The 23,171-nt window shown below is 40.6% G+C and overlaps 1 protein-coding gene across 1 annotated transcript in view; it reads right to left on the reverse strand.

Annotated features, from left to right (window-relative positions):
- Nucleotides 1-12,101: 12,101 nt before the first annotated feature.
- The window catches only part of LOC149948265 (uncharacterized), a 69,134-nt gene continuing 58,064 nt past the window's right edge, over nucleotides 12,102-23,171 (reverse strand). Inside the window, exon 4 of the mRNA XM_090173249.1 lies at nucleotides 12,102-14,227. Coding sequence (XP_090029375.1) covers nucleotides 12,824-14,227 — 1,404 coding nt within the window. The 3' untranslated portion in view covers nucleotides 12,102-12,823. The remainder of the gene's footprint in view (nucleotides 14,228-23,171) is intronic.

The raw sequence follows: 23,171 nt of genomic DNA on the forward strand, positions 1-23,171 counted from the left end.
ATATTTTTGCTTAGAACCAAAACTATGCAATTTTATTGCGTAATGTTAATATTTTCATCAAAAAAGATGAAATAGTTAGCTATTTTTATATATTTTGAAATAGCAGACGACGTTGACCGCATCACTCATTTCTACGTTGCGGCGCAAATATATAGTTGCGTGCGTAAAACGAACTATTTTCTAAAATCTTTGGTATTTGAGTAATTTACTCATTTATGCTTTGGATTATCCATGAATATTTATATGAATATATTCCCGGAATTTAATAAACTGGAAAGCATTCCCATTTTAATTACGAATCAAAATAAAGTAATTAATGAAAGCTCAAAGTTATCAAAGTAGCAAACTTTGTAGGAAATTGTTGAGTTTTATTACTCCTTTTTGAAGCTAATGTCCGTCCGTCACGTTAGAATTTGATAATAAAAGAGAACAAGGTTTTGGTGCAGGCCTGTTCGGGCTAGTAATACGATTAAGGAGCAAGCCCCCGAAAATCCAATTAATTCCGCTTGAGTTTCGCAGTGGGCAGCTTAAGCGCAGAGCAGAGCCAGGAAAGCATAGCATAGGGAGAGAAGAAATGTCTGTCATGATTTATCACCTCGAAAAGAGTTCAGCGTTCGAGCAACTTTTTAACTAAAAGCGCCACCTATTACCGTAAATTAACGAAAGGCTGATTAGCAGCCATTAAAGCGCCAAAACAAGAACTTTCAGTTTAAGAAAAATCAGTCTGCTAAATCAGTAATTTTTATCTCCTTCACAGTATGACATCATTTAAAGAAATAGTAAACACACAGTTCAAGTACTCATTATCAGTTTGCTAAAAAGCCGGTTTGTAACGTGTTTGGAATGACAAGACTATAAAAGTCTGGAATAAGGAAAGCATATACATGTATACACTGGAATTGTCTATTGTAAGACTGTAGTAACGGGCTTGGTTTATGGCCGCGATTTTCGTTCCCTCAATGGTATGCGAAACTCGTCGACGATTCGACATTAAACCTCGCCTCGAATAGATATTTACGTACCTTATTTTTTCTCTTTCTGAACCGTCTAAGTACGATGATTTATAAGAAACTAGAACTAATTGTCAGTGTTAGCGCGAATCGAGGTTTCTCAAATCTATAAATATTTCGTAAAGTTTATTTTCCGAGAGCGCGTCTTCCATTTTTTGTTTCTGCCCAATGAATTTGTAGTAGTTTAAGACACACCCGTTTCTCGAGGTGCATTGCCAACGCGGAAAAATGAAACCCTAGATATGAATTCCAAGTATATACAAATATAAATTCCCGTTACAATGATGCTTCATATATCAATCATATTTCCGAAGAACGGAGTTCCCGAGATGGGCTTATGTCTGCACAATTGGTCTGCAGCGCCGCATTGCGGTTGCGAACGGAAAGATTCATTTTGGCGGTAAAACGATCGCGAAGTTGACGATTCGAGTCACGCGTTTTTGAGAGCAATCCAATCGGACTATCGGAGAAGTTTAAGCCTTTTCCAACTCCTCTCTTTAAGCCCGAGCAAAAAGATGTTTCCACTCGCGCTTGATTGAGGATTTTCCCGGCCTATAGTCCTTGGCCCAGGTAATCCTTTGGGTAAAGCGGAGGCCGTAGGTCTTGATTACAAACGAGCCTTTATTCTAATCGGATTCACTCACTTAAAAGGCACCGTGATCCACGGATGAACTCCCGGAGATTGACGGAGGCTACTTCGAGTCTCGTTGCCATGACAACGGCAAAAAGATTCCGCTTTCCCCGCACGAGTACGCGAGTTATTCCAACCAAATTACAAAAGTAATACCAACTTCGATTCCTCGCTCCTCCTGGTTGGCCTCGGCAAATTAAATAAAAAAAAATGTCTAGCAATCATCTGGTAAATTTACAATTGACTTCTATACTCTTTATAGCAAATGCAATTTGCCAACATGTCGAGTTGCTATTTTTGTTGTTCCGGGAAGTGGAAATATTCCAAGAAAAAATAAAATAGATTACTGACTGAGATTATACAAATCTAAAACCAGTGGACGACCAAACAAAATAAACTTAGTTTAGGTTATAGTAGTAAAAGACGGTTTCTTACGTATATACGGTAATTAAAATGACAATAACGAACACCACTTTATGTACGTAATAAGAGTTCAGACTATAAATGTTTTTCAAAGTGAAAATCTCAGGGAGTTAAAATTAGCATTTAAACATAATAAAGAACTACGCAATTAGTAGACCAAAATTTAGCTAAATAAATAAAAAAATCACTAACGTAATATCATAAATCATTATAAGTATGACACCATATTATAGCGGGAGCTATTAACCGATTTCAAAATTACGTTTTTGCGCGTTACATAAGCCGCGTTCACACTAGACACTTTGGAACCGTTTTTAAATGGTTTCGAAAGATAAAATTGAACATTTTCGGTGTCAACTGTATTAATGGCCATACGTTAAATACATTCAACAGCAAAATTTTACAGTTTGATCTTTCGAAACCGTTTTAAAACGGTTCCAAAGTGTCTAGTGTGAACGCGGCTATAGTGAGGTACAGTAGTAGGCATATTTACCCGCTTTTATACCCTAACGAGGCGGTGTATTTTCGCTCGCAAAATGAATTTTAAGATCCACCAATAGGTGGTTTATTTTCGCCTGTTCTCGGAATAAAAGTGTTCTCTTTTTAACCTAAAACGTTTTATTCGCCTGTTCCGGGGATGAGAATTACTCCGGCCCATAAACTATTCGCTTGTTCCGGAGTATTAGGGCGAGGGGCTGATCACTCCGCGTAATCGGTGTACAGAGCCGTACCTTTGACTGTACTAATGGGATTACGGGTAATCTTTGAAGTCCCTGCCTTTGTCAGTGCTAATCTAAGCGTAATCCGGTGTACAGACTTTCTAAGAGTGGTTAGCCCCTCGTATTAAGGCTACTCTTTTTACTCCTTCTGAAAAGGAGGTGTAAAGAGAGTAAATCGGATTTTGTCGTCTGCTAGCCAGAATGTATCTGCTAAAAAGCCTAAAAAGGTCACAAGCAGCCATTTTGGTTAAAAAAAAAATTTAATCCTACTAAAACTATTCGCCACCACAAAATCAGAGTAAAATGACGTCATAGTGTTACTCTTCTTACCCTACTCCGAAATCAACGAACAAGCGTAAAGAAACGATTTAAAAAGTAATAATAATAATAATAATCCGAGGGGCTAACCACTTCCTCAAATTCTGTACACCGATTACAGCGAGTACAGCCTTTGGAAGTGCTAAATCTGTACGTAATCACTTTAATACAGTCAAAGCTACGGGGTTGCACACCGATTACGGATAATGGTCAGCCCTTCGTAATAATCTTTAGAAAACGATTTAATCGTCATGCAATGGGGTATAAAACGAGCGGAAATCTTAGAATTAACGGGAATTTTCTAGAAATAATTTCTTTAAACATTCATAGTATGTCAATGAACAATATGGATTATGGAAAAATGGTAGTATTTCGGGGGCGTCAATGCAACCAATACGATGCAGGGGCCCGCAAGCTTCGAAATGTCACTGGGGTAAATATAACGGGCCCATTTTGCTTGGGGCCCCATTTTTCTAGTTACGCCACTGGGATAAAGGTGGTAACGCCGCGAAATGGACCGTGATTTTACATCTTACGCAATCAAAATCTATTTCGGATACGAAATTATAATTTAATTGTCGTATTGATTGTAAAGGAAAGTCATTTAATAACAAAAATCCAGGGAAAAATCATATCGAAAACCGTTGAAATTAGTAACTAAAATGAGGATTCAATGGTCACATTTAGAGCGCAACCAGAGAAGATACTACTGTATTTAAGAAGTGGAAATTTTCCGAACACAATCCTTATGCACTGTAAAATCAACCATCGGATTTCCTTGAACAGGATCACCGATTAATTACCTCGAGAACCATTAATTTTTAAGTCTTGTTTCCAATTAGGAAGTTATTTGCACATTTTAAGAAATGAAATTCCGGTCTTTAAAGGGAATATAACCTCGAAAGCTTCTTTACGCAAGACCGCAACCAGGGCCTTGATACATTTCGTGGCCTTAAAAAGCTCGCTAGTGGGCCCTTTCCAGCCGTGCCCCGGGAATTTTGCCACTCGGCACGACCCTGAGTTCAGCAGTTTTAAGAAAACCAACTCCTGTAAATATAAAGAGATTCCACTTAAATACGTTAATAAACAGAGGGCGATGTACAGTAACGTACTTTCCACCCTTTAGTGCTTTCCTACGAAACAAATCGCGTGCCGTTTTCAAACGTTTACAGACCCCGTGTGTAGTTTACATTTATGGCGAGACTAGTAACGAATTGATACAAAAAATTTAACAAACGGTTAAATTTTTCATCGACTAGTTTGATTCATGTTCAAAACCTTCACAAATGGACAACTCTAACAAGGATGGGAGCAGGCCCGGACTGGCTCCTTTGGGGGCCCTCGGCTAGAGACTGAAGAGGGGCCCCCTTACCGGATGGTGTGGAGGGTATGGAATATAAATCTAAATGCTTATTTATAGCACAACAAATAACATTTAAAGTGTACTATATCTCGCTGCTTAGTATTTATATCACCATAGCCCATTTATTAAAACCTTATTAAACCTCTAGTATTTATGTCGCCCCTTAAAGGGTTCCAAAATTTCCCACTCCCACTTTTGAGATTTTTGGCGCTGCTTAGTGGCTAGTTGGGGAGATAAGCCATAAAATTGTTGCGATCTTCTGTAATTAATTAAAAATTAGTAGAGCAAGCTAGCCCGCAAAAACGAAAGTGGGTTCATATTTAGGTTTAAGTAAAACTATACCAAGAGTCCCCAAATTTCCAATTTAATAGGTCGAAATCATAATGTTCAAGGTCGAGATCGATTGTTTATAGTACTTGGTTCTATTTGAAGATTTTTTTTATTATAAGATTTAATTTTTATTAGAAGATTTAATTTTTATTATAAGATTTTATTTCTATTTGAAAATTTTATTTCTATTTGAAAATTTTATTTATATTTGAAAATTTTATTTCTATTTGAAAATTTTGTTTTTATTATAAGATTTGGTTTTTCTTATAAGATTTTTGGTTTTAAGATTTGTTTTTATTATAATATTTTTTTTATTACAAGATTTCAGTGGTTTTTAAATGTAAAATTTTACAATATTTTAGAGATAATAAACATTTTGAAGGTACTAAACGATGTAAAATATTTAAAAAAATGTGTTAACCTTTGCCCGAGGCTTTACCATCTTTATCCTTGGAGTTACAACCACTTTTAGATAGTTTTAAATAATAGTGGTTAAGATACAGTATACGATAAAATATTTTACTTACCAATAGTTAGATGGATAGCGATTTTTTAAACCGAAATTTAACAGGGTTCGTGCAAAATTTCCGAAATGAAATTGCTTGACATTTCCAGGTTTTCCCTGACCATTTTTGTAGAATAAATGAATGGTTTGAGGTAAAATCTTGAAAAATATTTATTTGACTGATTTTTTTGGGGACATTTTAAAATTCCCTGACTTTTTTGGACCATTTTAAAATTCCCTGACTTTTTTGGACCATTTTCAAATTCCTTGACTTTTCCCTGACCTTAATTTTGGAATCATTTTCAAATTCCCTGACTTTTCCCGGACCTTTTGGAAACATTTTCAAATTCCCTGACCCTTTGGAAACATTTTCAAATTCCCTGACCCTTTGGAAACATTTTCAAATTCCCTGACTTTTCCCTGACCCTTTGGAAACATTTTCAAATTCCCTGACCCTTTGGAAACATTTTCAAATTCCCCGACTTTTCCCTGACCCTTTGGAAACATTTTCAAATTCCCTGACTTTTCCCTGACCCTTTGGAAACATTTTCAAATTCCCTGACTTTTCCCTGACCCTTTGGAAACATTTTCAAATTCCTTGACTTTTGCCTGACCCTTTGGAAACATTTTCAAATTCCTTGACTTTTCCCTGACCCTTTGGAAACATTTTCAAATTCCTTGACTTTTCCCTGACCCTTTGGAAACATTTTCAAATTCCTTGACTTTTCCCTGACCCTTTGGAAACATTTTCAAATTCCCTGACTTTTCCCTGACCCTTTGGAAACATTTTCAAATTCCTTGACTTTTCCCTGACCCTTTGGAAACATTTTCAAATTCCCTGACTTTTCCCTGACCCTTTGGAAACATTTTCAAATTCCTTGACTTTTCCCTGACCCTTTGGAAACATTTTCAAATTCCCCGACTTTTCCCTGACCCTTTGGAAACATTTTCAAATTCCCTGACCCTTTGGAAACATTTTCAAATTCCCCGACTTTTCCCTGACCCTTTGGAAACATTTTCAAATTCCCTGACTTTTCCCTGACCCTTTGGAAACATTTTCAAATTCCTTGACTTTTCCCTGACCCTTTGGAAACATTTTCAAATTCCCTGACTTTTCCCTGACCCTTTGGAAACATTTTCAAATTCCCCGACTTTTCCCTGACCCTTTGGAAACATTTTCAAATTCCCTGACTTTTCCCTGACCCTTTGGAAACATTTTCAAATTCCTTGACTTTTCCCTGACCCTTTGGAAACATTTTCAAATTCCTTGACTTTTCCCTGACCCTTTGGAAACATTTTCAAATTCCCTGACTTTTCCAGGTTTTCCAGGTCGTGTACGAACTCTGTTTTAAGAAACTTTCAGAAGTTTGAGTTTCAAGTTTACAAAAATTTTGCGTGGGTATTATCAGATGACAATGCGTATCATTGTATTAAACTAAAAAAAAATAGGACTATTAAACAAACACCGCTTTGAAAAACTTAAAAACTTTAATTAATAGAGTTAGGCGTAACCTATAAAATAAATTGGCGTAAAATACGATAATGATGATTTTTTTTGAATGATGAAAGCGGGGGTTTCCGAGACCAATCGTCGGGATGGAAAGCGTTTTTTCCCCTTCTCCATCAGCACCAAATTGCGAAAAGGTGTATTTCGTGGCCCATAATAATTCGTCGTCGGCGGTGGCGCGCCAAACCACCGGAGAACGTGAAGGGGACCACGCCCCCCGAAAGGCATCGCCTCACACGACGAAGATCAAAGGTATACCGCCTTTTTTAAAGGGTCAATGCGCGTGTTCTGGAATTGGAAATACAATTAATAATTCTTTTGAAGATTCAAATGAGCTCTCGGAGCGCGCGGCGAACGGATAGAAAAACTAAATGGACTCGTAAAATGATCTTTGACATATTCGTCGTTGCTATGAGCATTAAAATTCAATACTATATATGACTCGTATTATTCGGGGAATTAGACACTGTGATCATTTTATCAAGGACACGATTAGTCGATTATCGACTTTCCTGGTGATTATTCGAATCGAGGAGTTAAATGGATTTATAGGTGATGATTAAATCGAACTTTAGCCACGGTCACACCAGCCCTTATAACCCAGTTCGAGAAGGTTTGAACTGACCGCGGAAATTTGTTTCCAGCGATAGTGCGATTTTTTGAAGAAAAAAAAAGCCAAACTAGACTTTCCAGATGATATAATTAACAATTAATAATAACTAAACAGTATTTTCCATGTTAGAAAAATATTGGATTCTAATATAAAAATACAAAACAATTTAAACGCAATAACGCTAAATGTAGAAATGGTTTACAAAAAACCAAATATTAATCTTTACCCGCTATCTCCGTTATAACATTTCCGTGTTTTGTCCCGTAATCTTACAAAAAAGAACGCAAAATACTTCTCCGCATATTTGAGTCTCGGAGCAAGATGTTCCCGAGCGATAATGCTCCTGGTAAATAATTCAAAACAACGATCGCGGTCGCCTTTGGCCCCAGACGCGCGCCGCGACTCCTCGACGTACCGGCTTCTTAAGTCCAAACGGATACGCCGGGTCTCGAAGGTAAGGAATCGCGACGCCAGGCGGGACCCATCTTTATTTCGGCTATGGAAATATTGTTCGGCGATAGGTCATCGTTCGCCCAATTTCGGGCTTCCCCCTCCCCTCTGCCGCCCCTGAGAATGACCCCAACGCCGCGTTTTATAAGGGGAGATAAAAATTGGGTTCAGAGGATGGCCATTTTTCTCTCCCAAAAAAAAACCGCGCGTCAATGTCATTGAACTTTTATATCAGGAGCCGCTAAAATAATTCGATTCTTTGAGAAAAAGGAATCAGATTTATAGAGCCTCTTTCGCTCGGCGCGCCAAAAGAGTTTTAGATCCTGATTTACGCGCGTTCCCCTATTTCACGCTAAGCCTTTCTGTTCCTTTGTTCCCTTTCATTTTCATTTGATATTTGCCAAGAGAAATACTCGATTAAGACGATACCTCGTATATTATCGTACTGTCCGATTACGAAAAGACGCAATCTCATTTACATATAATACCGCGCAAACGCGGCCCGACAGACGTCAGCGCGTTTCTAACTTTCAACAATTTCTTCTTTCGGATGGTACCGATTAATTAATTCGATATATTTCGAGCTAAGAGTTGCGGCCCTTTAAAAGTTTTAATCGTATTGATTCCGTCTTCAATTTGGTGAAGCCCCTCTCTCAATATGTCACGCCTTTTTAGGTAATTTTACTTAATAAAGTCATCACATCACTCGCTACTGATTGCTTTATAATTATTTTAAATCTTTACGCGAATTACTTACCTATACCAGGAATGTAGGAGATTTTCAGCGTTTCTACTATCCACCTCACGGTTTGTCTGAATGCTCCTCCCTTTAGATGTCAATCAATTGGTCCCGGAATATCATTGGTTATCAATTATCATGATCGTTTTAACGTAGTGTTTCTTCCTAATGTAATAAATGCATTTTTGCCTACGGTCTTCGGATTGGATCCTTTTCAGGCATTTCTAGGGCTGCACGAGTACTCGGCCTTTTTTGAGGTCGAGTACTCGAATAAGTAATTGGAGAATACTCATCGACTACAGAGTACCTAAAAATGGCATATTCGGGTACCCGATTACTCGAATTAGCTGCTCTCTAAACTCGTCGAGTATTTGTTTTTTTTTCTATCCTCGTTGCTTCAAAGTTCGAAGAGGGGTTTTTACAACATTTTGGGGGGCAATAAACGGTACCTACAAAGTTGTGGAAACTGTGGTTCATTTAAATTAAAGGAATATTTTTCAGCATTGAAAGTTACTTTATACTCCTTTTCAATTTAATTTCATAATTACTTGAATAAAACCATCAAGTACTCGATAACCCGACTCGTTCAAAATAGTACTAGAGTTTTTTTTATAGTTTTCCCTTAAAGGCCGACTACATAAATCTTCGGTTTACTCCGTCTTTCACTGGAAGTCGGCTGACTGCATGGCACAAGTGAATTGCAGTCAGCCGACTTCCAGTGAAAGACAGAGTAAACCGAATATTTATGTAGTCGGCCTTTAATCAAGTACTCGATTACTCGACTCGAATACTGATAAAAACAATTTGATACTCGATACCCGACTCGATTGCCTAAAACCACTACTCGCACAGCCCTAGTTGGCATTTCCCTCCCACTTTTTAAACTGTTCTCATACAATTGGACTAATGAACGCGTTATTCCTTATCTACGTTTCACGCTCTTTAACCCTTCTCTTCCAACCGCCCTTTAATCCCGATTGGTAGCCTTCTCTACGAGCTCTTCCGATTGGTTCATTAGATCGAGCATCAGATCTCCCATTGGTCGAAAACGTAATACTGACGTGGTTAAATTTAAATCTACCGCCCACCTAACTCTTTACGGGTCGAAAGTATGTCGCCAAACCTACGGGTTAATATCCTAAAATTGCTAAATAAAAAGCTATTAGAATCCCGTTTTTTCGGGTAAATTCTCACGGAAACATCTAATAAACGGTTGACGCCTAACGTTCCTTCTAAATAAAACCATTCCAATTATCTTGTCAAAGAAACCACATTGAAAAACTAGTAAAAATTCGAGTTCCTTAAAAAAAACCATTTCGTTAATTTAAAAATTACTCGAATTTTAAACGTATTATCTCGTTTTGAAAGAACGTATTTTGGAAACGAATACGAGTGTAAAGTTTCACCCTCGATTTGGACGAGAGGACTTTGCCCGGGTCAGCACCGGTTGCGGCCGTTTGATCCCGGTCTCAGGGAGGAAGACCAAGTCACTCGTCACCGTGTGAGAAGCGCGACCAAAAATTACAAAATTGTTTGATAGTTTGTACGTGGTCATTCGTTTCTTCGAGTTGCGACGAACGAAAAAGAAACTGAAAGAGAACGAAGCGTTGTTCTTATCGCGAGCTAGACACGCAAAACGGACGCCATCTTTATGGAGCCTCGTAAAAATGGCTGCAGAGTTACTGAGCGGCGGGTGGAAAAACCTTGATAATATGGCGCCAAAAAGTCATTTTCTCTTTACGACTGTGTTGTTTTTTTTCTTCTCAAGCTTGTCGTACAAAAAATGAAGACTCGAGACAAAACAACGCGTTGGGATGAGTATGGCTGTGCGAGTAGTGGTTTAAGGCAATCGAGTCGGGTATCGAGTACCAAATTTATTTTCATCGAGTATTCGAGTACTTGATTAAGGGGAAACTTTCTCTTATTCGAGTCGAGTAACTAAAAAAACCTCAGAGTAATATTTTTATCGAGTACTTGATTAGGAGCGGGTTTTATTCAAGAAATTATGAAATTAAATTTAAAAGGAGTATAAAGTAACTTTCAATGCTGAAAAATATTCCTTTAATTAAAATGAACCAGTTTCCACAACTTTGTAGGTACCGTTTATTGCCCCATTAAAAGTTGTAAAAACCACTCTTCGAACTTTGAAGCAACGAGGATAGAAAAAACAAATACTCGACGAGTTTAGAGAGCAGCTAATTCGAGTAATCGGGTACCCGAATATGCCATTTTTAGGTACTCTGTAATCGATGAGTATTCTCCAATTACTTATTTGCTGAAGGCGACTTCGAGTACTCGAAGGTCGAGTAATCGATGACGTTCGAGTACTCGCACAGCCCTAGTTGGGAGGCTTCGATTCAAATAGTAGACCATTCAGCGTAGCCTTATACTTGTACGAGTATGCAAGTACAGACAAAACACTACTGGCCACGGTATCTGATATTTTAAAGATTTCCAGTCAAATATATCTAAAGTTTTCAGGCTGGTGACTAGGAGCAACAAACACAGCACCCCACACAAGGAGAACGCAATAGTGCCGGCTGCCGTCGGATGGGGAAAATTCGTAATTTGTCTTCCCCCGTTCCGTAAAACGTTCAGCGTAAAGGTTCGTCCAATGAAATTTGTACACAACACTGCGTTAGCGTGTTTAAAGGCTAGCTGCGTTCTCAACGAGGGGCTGACCACTATCCGTAATCGGTGTACAAGCCCATAGCTTTGACTGTACTAAAGGGATTACGTAATCGATTACAGATTTAGCACTACCAAAGGCTGTACTCGCTGTAATCGGTGTACAGAATTTAAGGAGGTGGTTAGCCCCTCGGTTCTCCTTGTGTTTGTTGCTCCTGGCTGGTGCTTTGTATTTGAGTAGAAACGTTTGGCGATTCTCTCGGTAGGAGCGCTGGCGGGCGATCCAAATTCAAGAATGTGATTTTTGCTCATGATACGGGTTCAGTAGTTTACTCATTGGCGCACCCAAAACGAAATGAAAAAAAATTCGTCCATATTTTTCGTCGATTTAAAAAAAAATGGACGACAACTTAGTTCATTAGATCAATCCGGCCCCCCTCCATAAAAAATCCTGGGTGCGCCACTGAGTTTACTTGTCCAAGTTGTAAGCCAAAAAACCTGTAGAAGTGTTCTACTCGCCTTAGGGCAAAATTAACTTCCAGAAATTAGTTAACACACATGTAACTAAACGAAGCAATGGTTCATTGATCAAAATTTTCAAGCAGCCAATAAACCTTAGTAACCTAAACTAGGTCTGCCCATCAATTCATAGACCCGGGAAAATAAACCTGATGACGTATTCCGCAGCCAATGAAATTGGGACTCGTTGTTACGTTTAGTTACGACCAGAACAAAGGCGCGTACGAACGAATTTTCTTTGAAGGCGGAGCTTAGCTATGACGTATGCCTACGTCGCTACGTGTAAGCACCGAGGCGTCACTAACTGAAATACAGCAAAATTGAGAAACTTTTTACATTATTTTTAATAATTATATAAAAAAGGTCCCACGTAACACAAAATAGCCGAAAATGTGGACATTAATTTTTTGTCGCTATATTTCGAAAGATGGGGGGAAAGTAACTAATAAAAAATAAACATTTTTAAAGAAAACTTATCGTCAAGTTCGCAACAAGCTACAAAAATAATCCAGAGTAGAAAAGACGTACCCTTTCACGAATAAATTAATTCGAAAGGCATTCAAATTTAGAGAAGCTTAAAGCAGTATGTAAATTTAAAATTTATAGAAAAACAATTAACTGATTTTTATCGCGGGGAAAATAATTAATTTAGAAGTTTAAAGTTGATTAAATTGGTGAAAGAATGATAGAGTATTTTAAACAAAATGATGAATCAAAAATTAATTAATTAATCCACATTTAAGTTCTTGGCGCCCATAATAATTAAAAATAAATCCGGGTTTGTCAAGAGTTGAAAAAAAAATTGCCAATTAAGTACTTAATGAGTTTTTTTTTACAAGGTGCCACTTTGATGATCTTCCCGGATAACATTGTGACGTCATCAGTGACGTCACTGGCAATAAAAGGGCGGGTAATTATCTATAATTATATAAAACGTCGCGTTTTGGAATGCCATATTCAGGGGGGTGGGGAGTATTGAACTTATATGGTAGTATTTGTTTCCGTTCGTTCTTTTTTTAAATTGTTTGACAAATAACGTTTTTTTTCTCTAGCTCTAGAAAATAGTATTTACATAACATCGTCGAGGCTGAAATGTCCAGCCCCCATGTTATCAAAGTTCAATAAATCAGTGGTACTTGATTCTATCGAGTCTAAAAAGTCTAAGTTAAATTGACCACTGTCTCCGCCCAAGGAAGAACTACTGGTCGGGTCCTGAGTTTTAGTCACCGCGTCAGAGGTCACGGTTCGCTGAGTGACCGAGGAATACATTTGCTGCGACGCGCTCATCTGCATGTTCATCATTTGTCCCGTTTGGTTATTATTGTCTAACACTTGATGCATCATCATATGCTGCTGCTGTTGTTGTTGTTGTTGTTGTTGCTGCTGCTGCTGCTGTTGTTGTTGTTGTTGGGTGATCATCTGAGGTCGGAGTTGTCGCGGCATGTTCATGCCCCTGACTTGGTTCATGTGGAGAGCGTGCGACTGATTCATTTGATGTACTTGCTGCATTTGAGACATGTTGGGATGGTGCACCCCTCGGGCCATCATCGGATTGGGCGCGTTCATCGGAACGCCACCAGGAACTTGGGACGCGAGGTTGTTGAACGCGTTGGGTTGGGCGGTACGGTAATTCCCGACGAAGCGTTGCACGCTCTGTCCTTGCATACGGGTCATCTGTTGCTGCTGCAATTGCAACTGGTGTTGTTGTTGCAGTTGGGCTTGTTGTTGAAACATTTGCCTCCATTCCGCCGGCGGTCGTTGGGATATGTTCAAGCCTTCGGGTCCCACGTTCACGTTGGGAGCTCGGTTGCGCGACAACGCGCTAGTGTAGATGGGTTTGTTGGCCGACGCGGTAGGGGCGCCACTCTTCCCCTGACTCTGAGGCGCCACTTGCGCGCTCGGGCTGACCATAGAGCCACCCGGTTGGTTGCTCTGGTAAGGGTTCATGTCGTTGCTCAAGCCCTGAGGCCGCGTTTGCGGCGTCATCCCGCGGGGGTTGTTGTTGTTGACGGCATCCTGGTAGGGCGGTACCATTCGGACATTCTGCGGATACCTAAGTCCCTTATTCATGGCGGCCATGTTGGGTGGCGGCACTTGGGATTTGTACTCGGGCGGAGGTCGGCCTCCCATGTATTGCATTTGTCTCTGATTACGCTGCCGGTTGTTGACCGGAGAGTTGTCCATGGTGGGAGTGAGGTGGTGGGGAGGCCCCACGGGAGTGCCTCCTTGATTGGCCGAGCCGTATTGCGAACCGAAGGACACCGTTTGCGACTGGGACATGGAGAGCTGGTATTGACTGGAAGCCGCCGCTGCCTGAGACTGGTGTTGGGCCGCTTGGTAGTTGTAGAGATTTCCATCCCTGCCCGATTGCTGGTTCGGTCCGGGGCACTGGTTCGATTGAGCGGAACCGGATTGCGGGTGGATTTGAGGTTTTACGTCTTGGTTGATTTGCAGTTGTTGAGACTGCGACACCTATAAAGACAAAAACGGAAGATAAAGTTAGTAAATAAAAAACAGAATTCCCTTAGAGTTTACATCGGGTCATTACCACGGGTAACTTTTCGATTTGGACTTTGAATTTAAGCCATTGATTTCGTAAAAATTAAAAGTTTAATTAATACGCCGTATAAGTAAGAAAAGAGAGATATTCGTCGAAATTTGTCGCGGGGATAAAATTCGGTTCTCGAGAAAGTCATTAGTCGAAGTACGAAATTATCGGATCTTCGTCGGACAAGAAACGAGTGGCGCGATAACCGGAGCGTATCCAATGAAAGGCCAACTATCATCAAACGTGACAACCCATAAAGTAGCGCAGTTAGCGCGGCGGAGTAGAGCTCGGAACAAAGACCGTTGGCCCCCGAAGAGAGGGCTCAATCTATCCGGCGCGTATTAAATAAACTCGGTAAGGGGTCATCGCCAATGACCAAACGCATTTTTAAGGGACGCTCGCGCGCGCTCTTTTCAAATGGACTGCCGGGTCAATATTTCCGAGGAAGCCAAAGCAAAATATTTCAACTGGTAACTACCCACCCACTTTCCCTTCCGGGGGACACGGCCAAATGGCCGGGGCGCGGAAGGAAGCGGCGCGGGCCCGGCTGGCCCGATAGTCGCTGCCTTCCGCGATTGTCCGCGGAGGCAAGGTGGTCGATAATCCGGCTCAGCGTCTTATAGTGCCAGAGATATAAGTTGCAATTTGGTTTCTCATCCCTCCCCCGGCCGCCAGTCTGCGCCTCTAGCGGCCACGCCAGAAATAAGAGAAAAGCGAAATCATTGCCGGCGCCCCCCCCCCGGCCTGGCCTCCGCCGAATCTCGTATACAAAAGGGTCGAGGCCTCTCTCCTCCTACAATATACTTTAAAAGGAGACCCTTCTCGGCCAGGCCCCGTTCGCGCTTCCGTCGAAGCCGAGACGAGCCGCTCACGTACGACTAAAGCGTCCTGACCTTGGTCGCCGATTTAGCTACGCGTTGTAGGTAAAATTAAATCACCCAGAAATCCTTCGCGACCTTGAAGTTTATTTTCGTCAGAGGCGGGGATACTCGTCTCGAGGTGGTACTCATCCGCGAAGGCGGGGTTGATGTCTTTCGAGGGCGTGCCCTTGAAGCCGCGATGGCCCGTGTGGATACGCGTCACGAAGCGGGCGTCTCGCCGTGTAAAAGGGTTCATAGAGGCGTATCCGTCCGCGAGGCGTGAGGATTTCCATTCTTTGAGGGGCGTATTTGTTACGCCTTTACGTTAGTACGGGTGTTGCGAGTAAACTTGGAATGTTTTAAAGGGCGTGTCCGCGCATTACGGGAAAGTTTTAAAGTCGCAATACTATTAATTGGAATCAATATTTAAAGCCCATTAATTAGTAATTTGCCCCATTGTAGCAGTGTCAAAACTGTCTTAAGTAATAAATGGTAACGCGAAACGTATATTGAATCGTCAACCCGAATCAATGTAAACACGCGGTCGGAGATTACAACGAGTAGAAACGGTCCCGAAATCGATGTTTGGCGCGCGGCCGGGAAAGCAACGGCATGAACCGACGGTCGGGATCGATAAACGATAAAAATTACAAATAGCTGGAAAGTAGTCAGCCAGTCTGAGTGCGAACGGGGCTTCTCTTCGACACGGCGGCTCGCTTCGTTTGAGAGGCAAGACCATCGTTTGTTTACAGGGGTACGAACCCCCGAAGCCCCTTCTCCGCGGGTATCTCTCCCGCCAGCCGAGCCGGGTTCCTTTCGCCCGTAGCTCGCAAAGCCGTAAAACTGGAGCTAAAGCGAGAAGAGAGGCCCCATCCATAATCTGAAAGAACATTAAATCCTATACGGCTATCGGGAAACGGGGCGTCAACTCAACTCGGCAGCGCCCCGGAGGCCGGGACCTTCGCGCCGCCAGACGCCCGCGAGATGCCAGCTTGATCGGGCGGGATCCGGAGCGATGGGGGTGTAATTATTAATGTTAGCGATGGACGAGGAGGACTTATTTTCGCGAGTGCTCCGACGAAGGGGCCAAATCTGACGTTTCATTTGGACGGCCCATCGACGAGCGCCAAAGGGGACCGAATTTACAAGGTTTCGAAATGGCGGAGTCGCCCATTCTCTCGTTTCAATTAAGATTGATTCGTGGGATTTTTATTTCCATTGTAAAACGCGTTTGTTTGATAACGTTTTAGGAAGTTGTAAACAAGATTTCAACGTCTCCTCCCGCGACGTCCGACGCCTCGAAAGAGGTTAGTCTGGACAGCGAAACACCCGCGACTTAATTTCGGCTTGACATCTTAGGCCTAAAAGTAACGTAAAACTCGGAACACCGTTTCTCAAATTGTTTACCGGAAAGCGAAGAGCAAATTTGCGGTGCCGTAATTGATGAGCAAAAACAAGTCTAAATGAAACGAAATACAGCCTTTCCTCGCCACAGATGTTTCCTAATAAATGAGAGCACTAATTAAACGTGTTTCTGTAAGGAACTTACGACGGAGCCAAATAGTTGAAAATCGTAGAGGGTATTAAGCTGGTTTCACACTCGACGGAAAATTAGCAGCGTAAAGTTGAACGTTAGCGGTATATCGAATGGGAATCAATTTTCAGCTCGGCGTTTATTATCGTCTCTCCGGCAAATTTTCCGTCGAGTGTGAAACCAGCTTTAGAGTCAGAGACGTGTCCAACGTGTAAAGGCGAAGGCGGGATTAGACTAAAAGGGCGTGATACTGAACCGTACGCTGATTGGTCGAAAACTTGAAGGCGTGTCGTTTTAGAGTTGGACAATGAAAGAAGGGTGTGCTATTCCGAAATGGTTTGAAAGGGCGTGGCGGAGTTGTTAGCACTTTTGCCTCGCAGCAAGAGGAGCCGGGTTCGATCCCTGTTTGTGGCACTGGCTGAAAACTCGGAACCATTCCCGCGTTGAGTTTGCAAGTTCTCTCGCCGCTGGTTTAAGGGCTTTTCCCTTCCATAAAAACTTGTTGAGGTTAACGGTAATAGTTAGTGTGGGGAGCTGTCGGCTCGCGTGGCATTGTAACCCGGCCACCTGAATTAATGGCTTTAAAAGTCGCTTGATGACTTAGGCCTAAGGTGGTGCCTTGGGTATTGGCCTAGCTGATTTTTAAATGAAGGTGTGGCTATTCTAAACGCGTTAGAGGCAGCGTGATGGGCGTGGTTATTATGAAATAGCGGAAGGGCGTAGAAATGGTTAGGACTTTTAATCGAGTTCTAAGTATACGTCTAGGGAACTATAAACCAATGACGGGAATCCATACCTCTACTTGGAATGCTTATCCTGGCGTATCGCGTATGGTAAGATCACTCTGACGGCTTTGGCCCCGCCTACGAGAAAAAAATCCCCTATGCGCGGGCTCCCCTCTCACGTACTTGCTTGTTAAGTTAACATAGTGACGTCAAAAAAAACCGTCAGCCACATCGAGACGAAAATCTGCCACGATAAGCATTCCAAGTAGAGGTATGGATTCCTGCCAATGATAATCCAGTACAACTTTCCATCCCACAAAAAAAAACAAAAAAAAACAAAAGAACAGAAAGTTGGTGGCGAAAACCTAGAGAAACATCATCTCCATAATCTCCCACAATTTCGTCAAGTTAAACCAAGTGGTTTTATAAAAAAAAAACCTTTGGATTTTTTAATTCAATTCTGACTTTAATATGTATACGATTTGAAAATCCAGTTGAGTTTTACATGGATTTGGGAATTTTTAACATACAGGATTCGTACAAAATTTCGTAAATTCCCTGACATTTCCAGGTTTTCCCTGATCATTTTTGCAGAATAAATGAATGGTTTGAGGTAAAAATCTTGAAAAAGATTTTCTTACAAAAAATTATTTGGCTGATATTTTTGGGGTCATTTTAAAATTCCAAGGTTACTTTTTGGGACGATTTTCAAATTCCCTGACTTTTCCAGGTTTTCCATGTCGTGTACGAACCCTGACATATGCAACTGTATAATAAAATCCACCACGGATTTGTATTTTTTAAGGGATTTGTCGACTTTTTCTCTTGGATTTGTCGATTTTTACTGGATTTGTGGATTTGTCAAGCTGTATTTTAAAAAAATCAACGGATTTGTATTTTGGATGAATTTGTTTCGAGAATTTGGTGGATTGGTTCGGCGGATTTTGTGGATTTGTTAAAATCCAGGATTTTTCGGTGTGTGTAGGGGATTTTTCTGATTGTCTCACTTCGGCACAAAGGGCTTGCCACTATCCTCCAGACCACCTGCAATGCTCGATGCCTTAGGCCTAGGGTGTTGCCTTGGATATATCCATAGACTAAGAAATGAAGGACTATCCACGTTTCCCTAGTTCTAAACACGCAGGGGGTTTTTAGTCATGGAGGAAAAGTAAGGAGACGTTTTGAAATGCCAACAGGAAGACAAAAAGGGATCGACACGGGACCTTTTCCCACACGCGATGATGTCTTAAAGTCATTAATTCCACATCTGGAGTCCACACGCGTGAAAAAGTGCCGGTGTTTACCCCCTTTTTTTTAGACATTTTTGTAACGGATGGCATCCAGGTGACGCTTTAAAATTGTTCCTCGGCACTCCTCGTCGCCGTTAAAACAAAACCACGTATCTTTTCGGTGGCCTTTTTGAGAAAAATGGATTTTTTAATTTTGCAGGGACTCGTGAAATCGCGTGTTTACATGTGAGTTAATTTTATAGTTAAATAATTTCGTTTCAATATTGAATTTATGAGGATTTTAATTTAAAAATATTTTGCTAAAGGGGAATTTTTAGAGATACGTGCTTTTGCGTCATGAAGCGAGATAGGAGCTGAAAATAAGCGAGATACGTGCTTTTGCGCGAAATAAGTTAAGAATATCAAAGATACGTTTAAATGTTTTCTCGATTTAAAAAATAAATCCAATTGCAAACTACTAATGTTTTTAATGTTATATACGTAAAATGGGGTGTAGAATCTAAATATGTCAATTTTTACAAAACCACGTATCTCAAGTTACGTGGTTTTGTTTTAACGGCGACGTCCTGAACTTTTACTCAAGCTACTTCAAACGATTTATCCGGAAATTAAATGAAAAAGTTAAAAGGATTTAGATTTTCTTTAATATTGAGATAGCGTTACAACGCTGGTTTTTTACATTTAGAAGTTTTTAATATATCTCTATCGAAGTAAGTATCCATCTATACCATTGTAATGAAACACGTAGCCTCGCAAGCTCGACACAGATTCCGTTGGGCAATATCGCACTCCATTATTTCGCTTATAGATGGAAAAGGTCAAAATTACAGGGTTGCCACAAAATTTTCAGACTCAAATTCCTTAACTTTTAAGAGATTTTCCCTGACTTTTAAGGCCAAAAATTTTCTTTTATATTTCACTTTTATCAGAAGTTTTAATTTTAAATGGACTTATATTTCAGTAAATATGTTATTGCAATGTTGAAAAAACTTTCAATGAAATAAATGATAATCATAGAATTTGTCATAGATCTCTGAATTTTTACAAATTCTTAAAATTACCCGACTTCTTAGGCCCATTTTTAAATGCCCTAACTTTTCCCTGACGTGTGGCAACCTTGAATTACGCGGGTTAGAGATATTTACCTATTGATAAAGCCAAAAGTAGCATAAGACCCAAAAGTGTGTCAGCTGTACCTTCGCGCCTATTAAAATTTCTAGTGAGACCTAGTCACACTATAGACTATATAACCTACTAGTTGGAATAGTACTAGCAACCTTATATTTAGTCTATGGTCTGGCGCGATTTTCTCTCTTCGATTTACTCGCCCGTAGACATACGTTCTAAAACGCCTCACTCGGCGGCGCTGGAGTACCTCGATTTTGATGACGTATTTTCCGACCCCCCTTCGTTTCCCCTTTTTAATTTGCGACAAACTCATTAACAACGATACCGTTCTGACACACTTTTGGGTCTTACGCTACTTTTGATAAAGCATATTCTATCGGCTAAGTAATAATAGAAAATCAATATATGAAATCTTCGCCCCGCGCAATTGCTTCTTCACGAACATTTTTCAAGATTAGTAAGATAGGTATATGAATACTTCTCTCGCAAGAAATATATTATATACTTCTGATATAATACATTTCTTAGTCCGTAAACAACAGACTCATCCGCTTAGTTAGAATACTTAATAGCGCGTCCATCGACAATCTTTGAGTAGTCTATGGCGTGTTCCTAAGACATGGCGAATCTCGTTTCGTTCAATCGGAATCGGAATACTGATTAGGGCTTAATGCTGAAAGTGTCGTTCAATTCAAAACACTTTTAAATAACAGTATACACCTCGTGTCACCCTCGAAAGCTTCGTCACCTTAGAAATTGAAAGCGCTAAGCCTCGGACGTGTAAGTGCGCGGAGTGTACGAGAGCAACAACTCGAATAAATCCCCGACGACACGAGCAAAAGGAGCGCCTGGGAGACCAGACTCGGCGTGTGGTCCCGCGCAATGCCACTCTCCGCGGCGCGTTACTAGGCGCGGAAGGAGAGCCCAAAAAGATGATAGTTCCGGTGCATTAGAGCTAATGAAAATCAGGGTCGGCTGGATGGTGCGCGAGGAGAAGAGCCGAAAAGTAAGTAGGGACTGGGAGAGGGACGGGCCAAATGACGCAACGGGCGCTCAATCGGCCCGAAACAAAGTGAGCCCCGTTGAGATGACTAATCGCGGGGGAGGAGAGCCAGAGTGAGTGAATCGTCGTCCTAGCGTGCCTTGTCACGGGCTCCAATTCATTGTATTTTGCTTTGTTCCGTCTGACAATCGCTGTCCGCGCGACTCCGGATGACTGATACTTTACGCTAGGACAACATATACTTCCGAACCAATCTATTCCCGGTTCCGCGAGCCACAAATTGAAATTTTTTCGGGCTCGCTCCTACAAATGCTTTTCCCAATTCCGAATCGGAAGCCACGCTGAATCCTTATTTACTTGGCCCTGCTAGGGCAACTTTGACAATTTAAAGAAAGACCAATTCGGTGTTCAAAAGTTCGAACAAATAAATGCCAGGGAAATGAAGCCGTAGGATAGACCAGCGGTTCCCAATTTTTTTGGAACCCTAAATTATCCGCCTAATTCTGGCGGAAACCCAACTCATTTCTTTTACTTATCTTAAAAGACTTTTGACGCAAACAAAGGTCGCCGCGCTGCGAATTCATGGAACCCTTGTGACCCTTCCACGGAACCGCCGTGATAGACCATTTAAAAAATCCAACATTGCAAACTCGTTGCCATCTTGGGCAAGGGAGTACGAACTTCCATATTTCTGGTGGATCAATCAATTTGTCATTTCTGCCTTCTTGTTTGCCGTTTCTTCCCCAACTTCTACTATGCTTCCCCAGCTCTCCCACTAAAGAGAGCGAACGAATTCGTCTATAGTCTTGACTCAACAACCAAGGTTGCCAGTTTCTTCAAAATCAAATTCCCCGACTTTTCCAGATTTTACTTTGTGCCAAATTTGGTATTTTTTCACCTATATTTTAGAAAACGTTTCCTATTTGCAACCGAAATTAAATTCCCTGACATTTCCCTGATTTATAGACTAATTTTAAAATTCCCGAACTTTTCCCTGATTTTTATACCCTACTTCAAATTCCCTGACTTTTCCAGATTTTCCACGACTTACTTTGTGCCAAATTTGGTATTTTTTCACCTATATTTTAGAAAACGTTTCCTATTTGCAACCGAAATTAAATTCCCTGACATTTCCCTGATTTATAGACTAATTTTAAAATTCCCGAACTTTTCCCTGATTTTTATACCCTACTTCAAATTCCCTGACTTTTCCAGGAATTGCAGGTTTTTCCGGTACCGTGGCAACCCTGAACAACAGTCATAGCGAATTTATGGAAAGACCTATGGTGCTAGTTAAGCACACGGCATAGAGCGTTAAAGCAGACGATTTTCCGATTTAGTTTATACTCCCTTTAAGCTCTAATTAATAAATTGCTCGCAACCAAAGCAACCTCGTTTGTACTTCAATAAATTCCCGACAGGAAGCGATCCCAACGCCACCAGACCTCGCTAAAAACCGCTTTGGGATAACGCCGAAGAAAAAAGAGCGGCGCGTATTTCTCACGGAAGGTTGCTCCAGTCAAAACAAAAGCGGCGCTTCTAAAAGCAACAATTATCTTATTTTGTTTTCGTTTTTTCGCCATGTTTTATAGAAACCCATTCATTGTTGAAAAAGGCCAAGTTACTAAGTCAGAATAAGGAAGGAGTCTTCAAAACCACCCCAAAAATCTGTACATTGTTAAACAATCGCCATTTTCGAAATCAAAACACTTTTTTGTTGTTTATTTATGACCTCAAAGAGAGCGCTATATAACATTGCCCGTAATATTTTCTAGCACGCAACCCTCCCGGGATAATGTATTACTATCATTCGGAAGATTAAGTAGCGTACGATAAAACGCGAAAACGGAACGCGTAGAGTGGAGAAATTCCATTACAGCGATTACACGATCGATTCGACGACGGCTATTTCGTTGTTTAACACTCTCATCATGATCTAATTAAGGTTACCCGAAAGAAATATCGCATTAACAAACAAATAGTAGATAAAATTAGACATTATTTTCAGATTCAAATTCCCGACTATTCCCTGACCATTTTCAGAGATTTTCCCTGACTTTATAAAACCGAAATTAGACAATTTTTAGATATATATTTTGCTTTTATCGGAAGTTTATAAATTGAAATAAACCTACATTTCAGTACAAAAGTATTATTGCAACTTTAAAAAAATTAACAAACTTTTAGTAACTAAATAATAATCATGGAATTTGTCAGATAACTAGACTAACATTACCTTAAAAAAGTGTCATGATAAAATGAAATTCCCTGACTTTTACCTGACTTTTTACAAATTCTTAAAATTCCCTGTCCTTTCCCTGACTTTTTAGGCCCATTTTAAATTCCTTGATTTCCCTGACGTGTGGCA

Source organism: Leiobunum rupestre, chromosome 4 (genome assembly GCF_980474605.1).
Source record: "Leiobunum rupestre chromosome 4, qqLeiRupe1.1.hap1, whole genome shotgun sequence".
Classification (NCBI taxonomy): domain Eukaryota; kingdom Metazoa; phylum Arthropoda; class Arachnida; order Opiliones; family Sclerosomatidae; genus Leiobunum; species Leiobunum rupestre.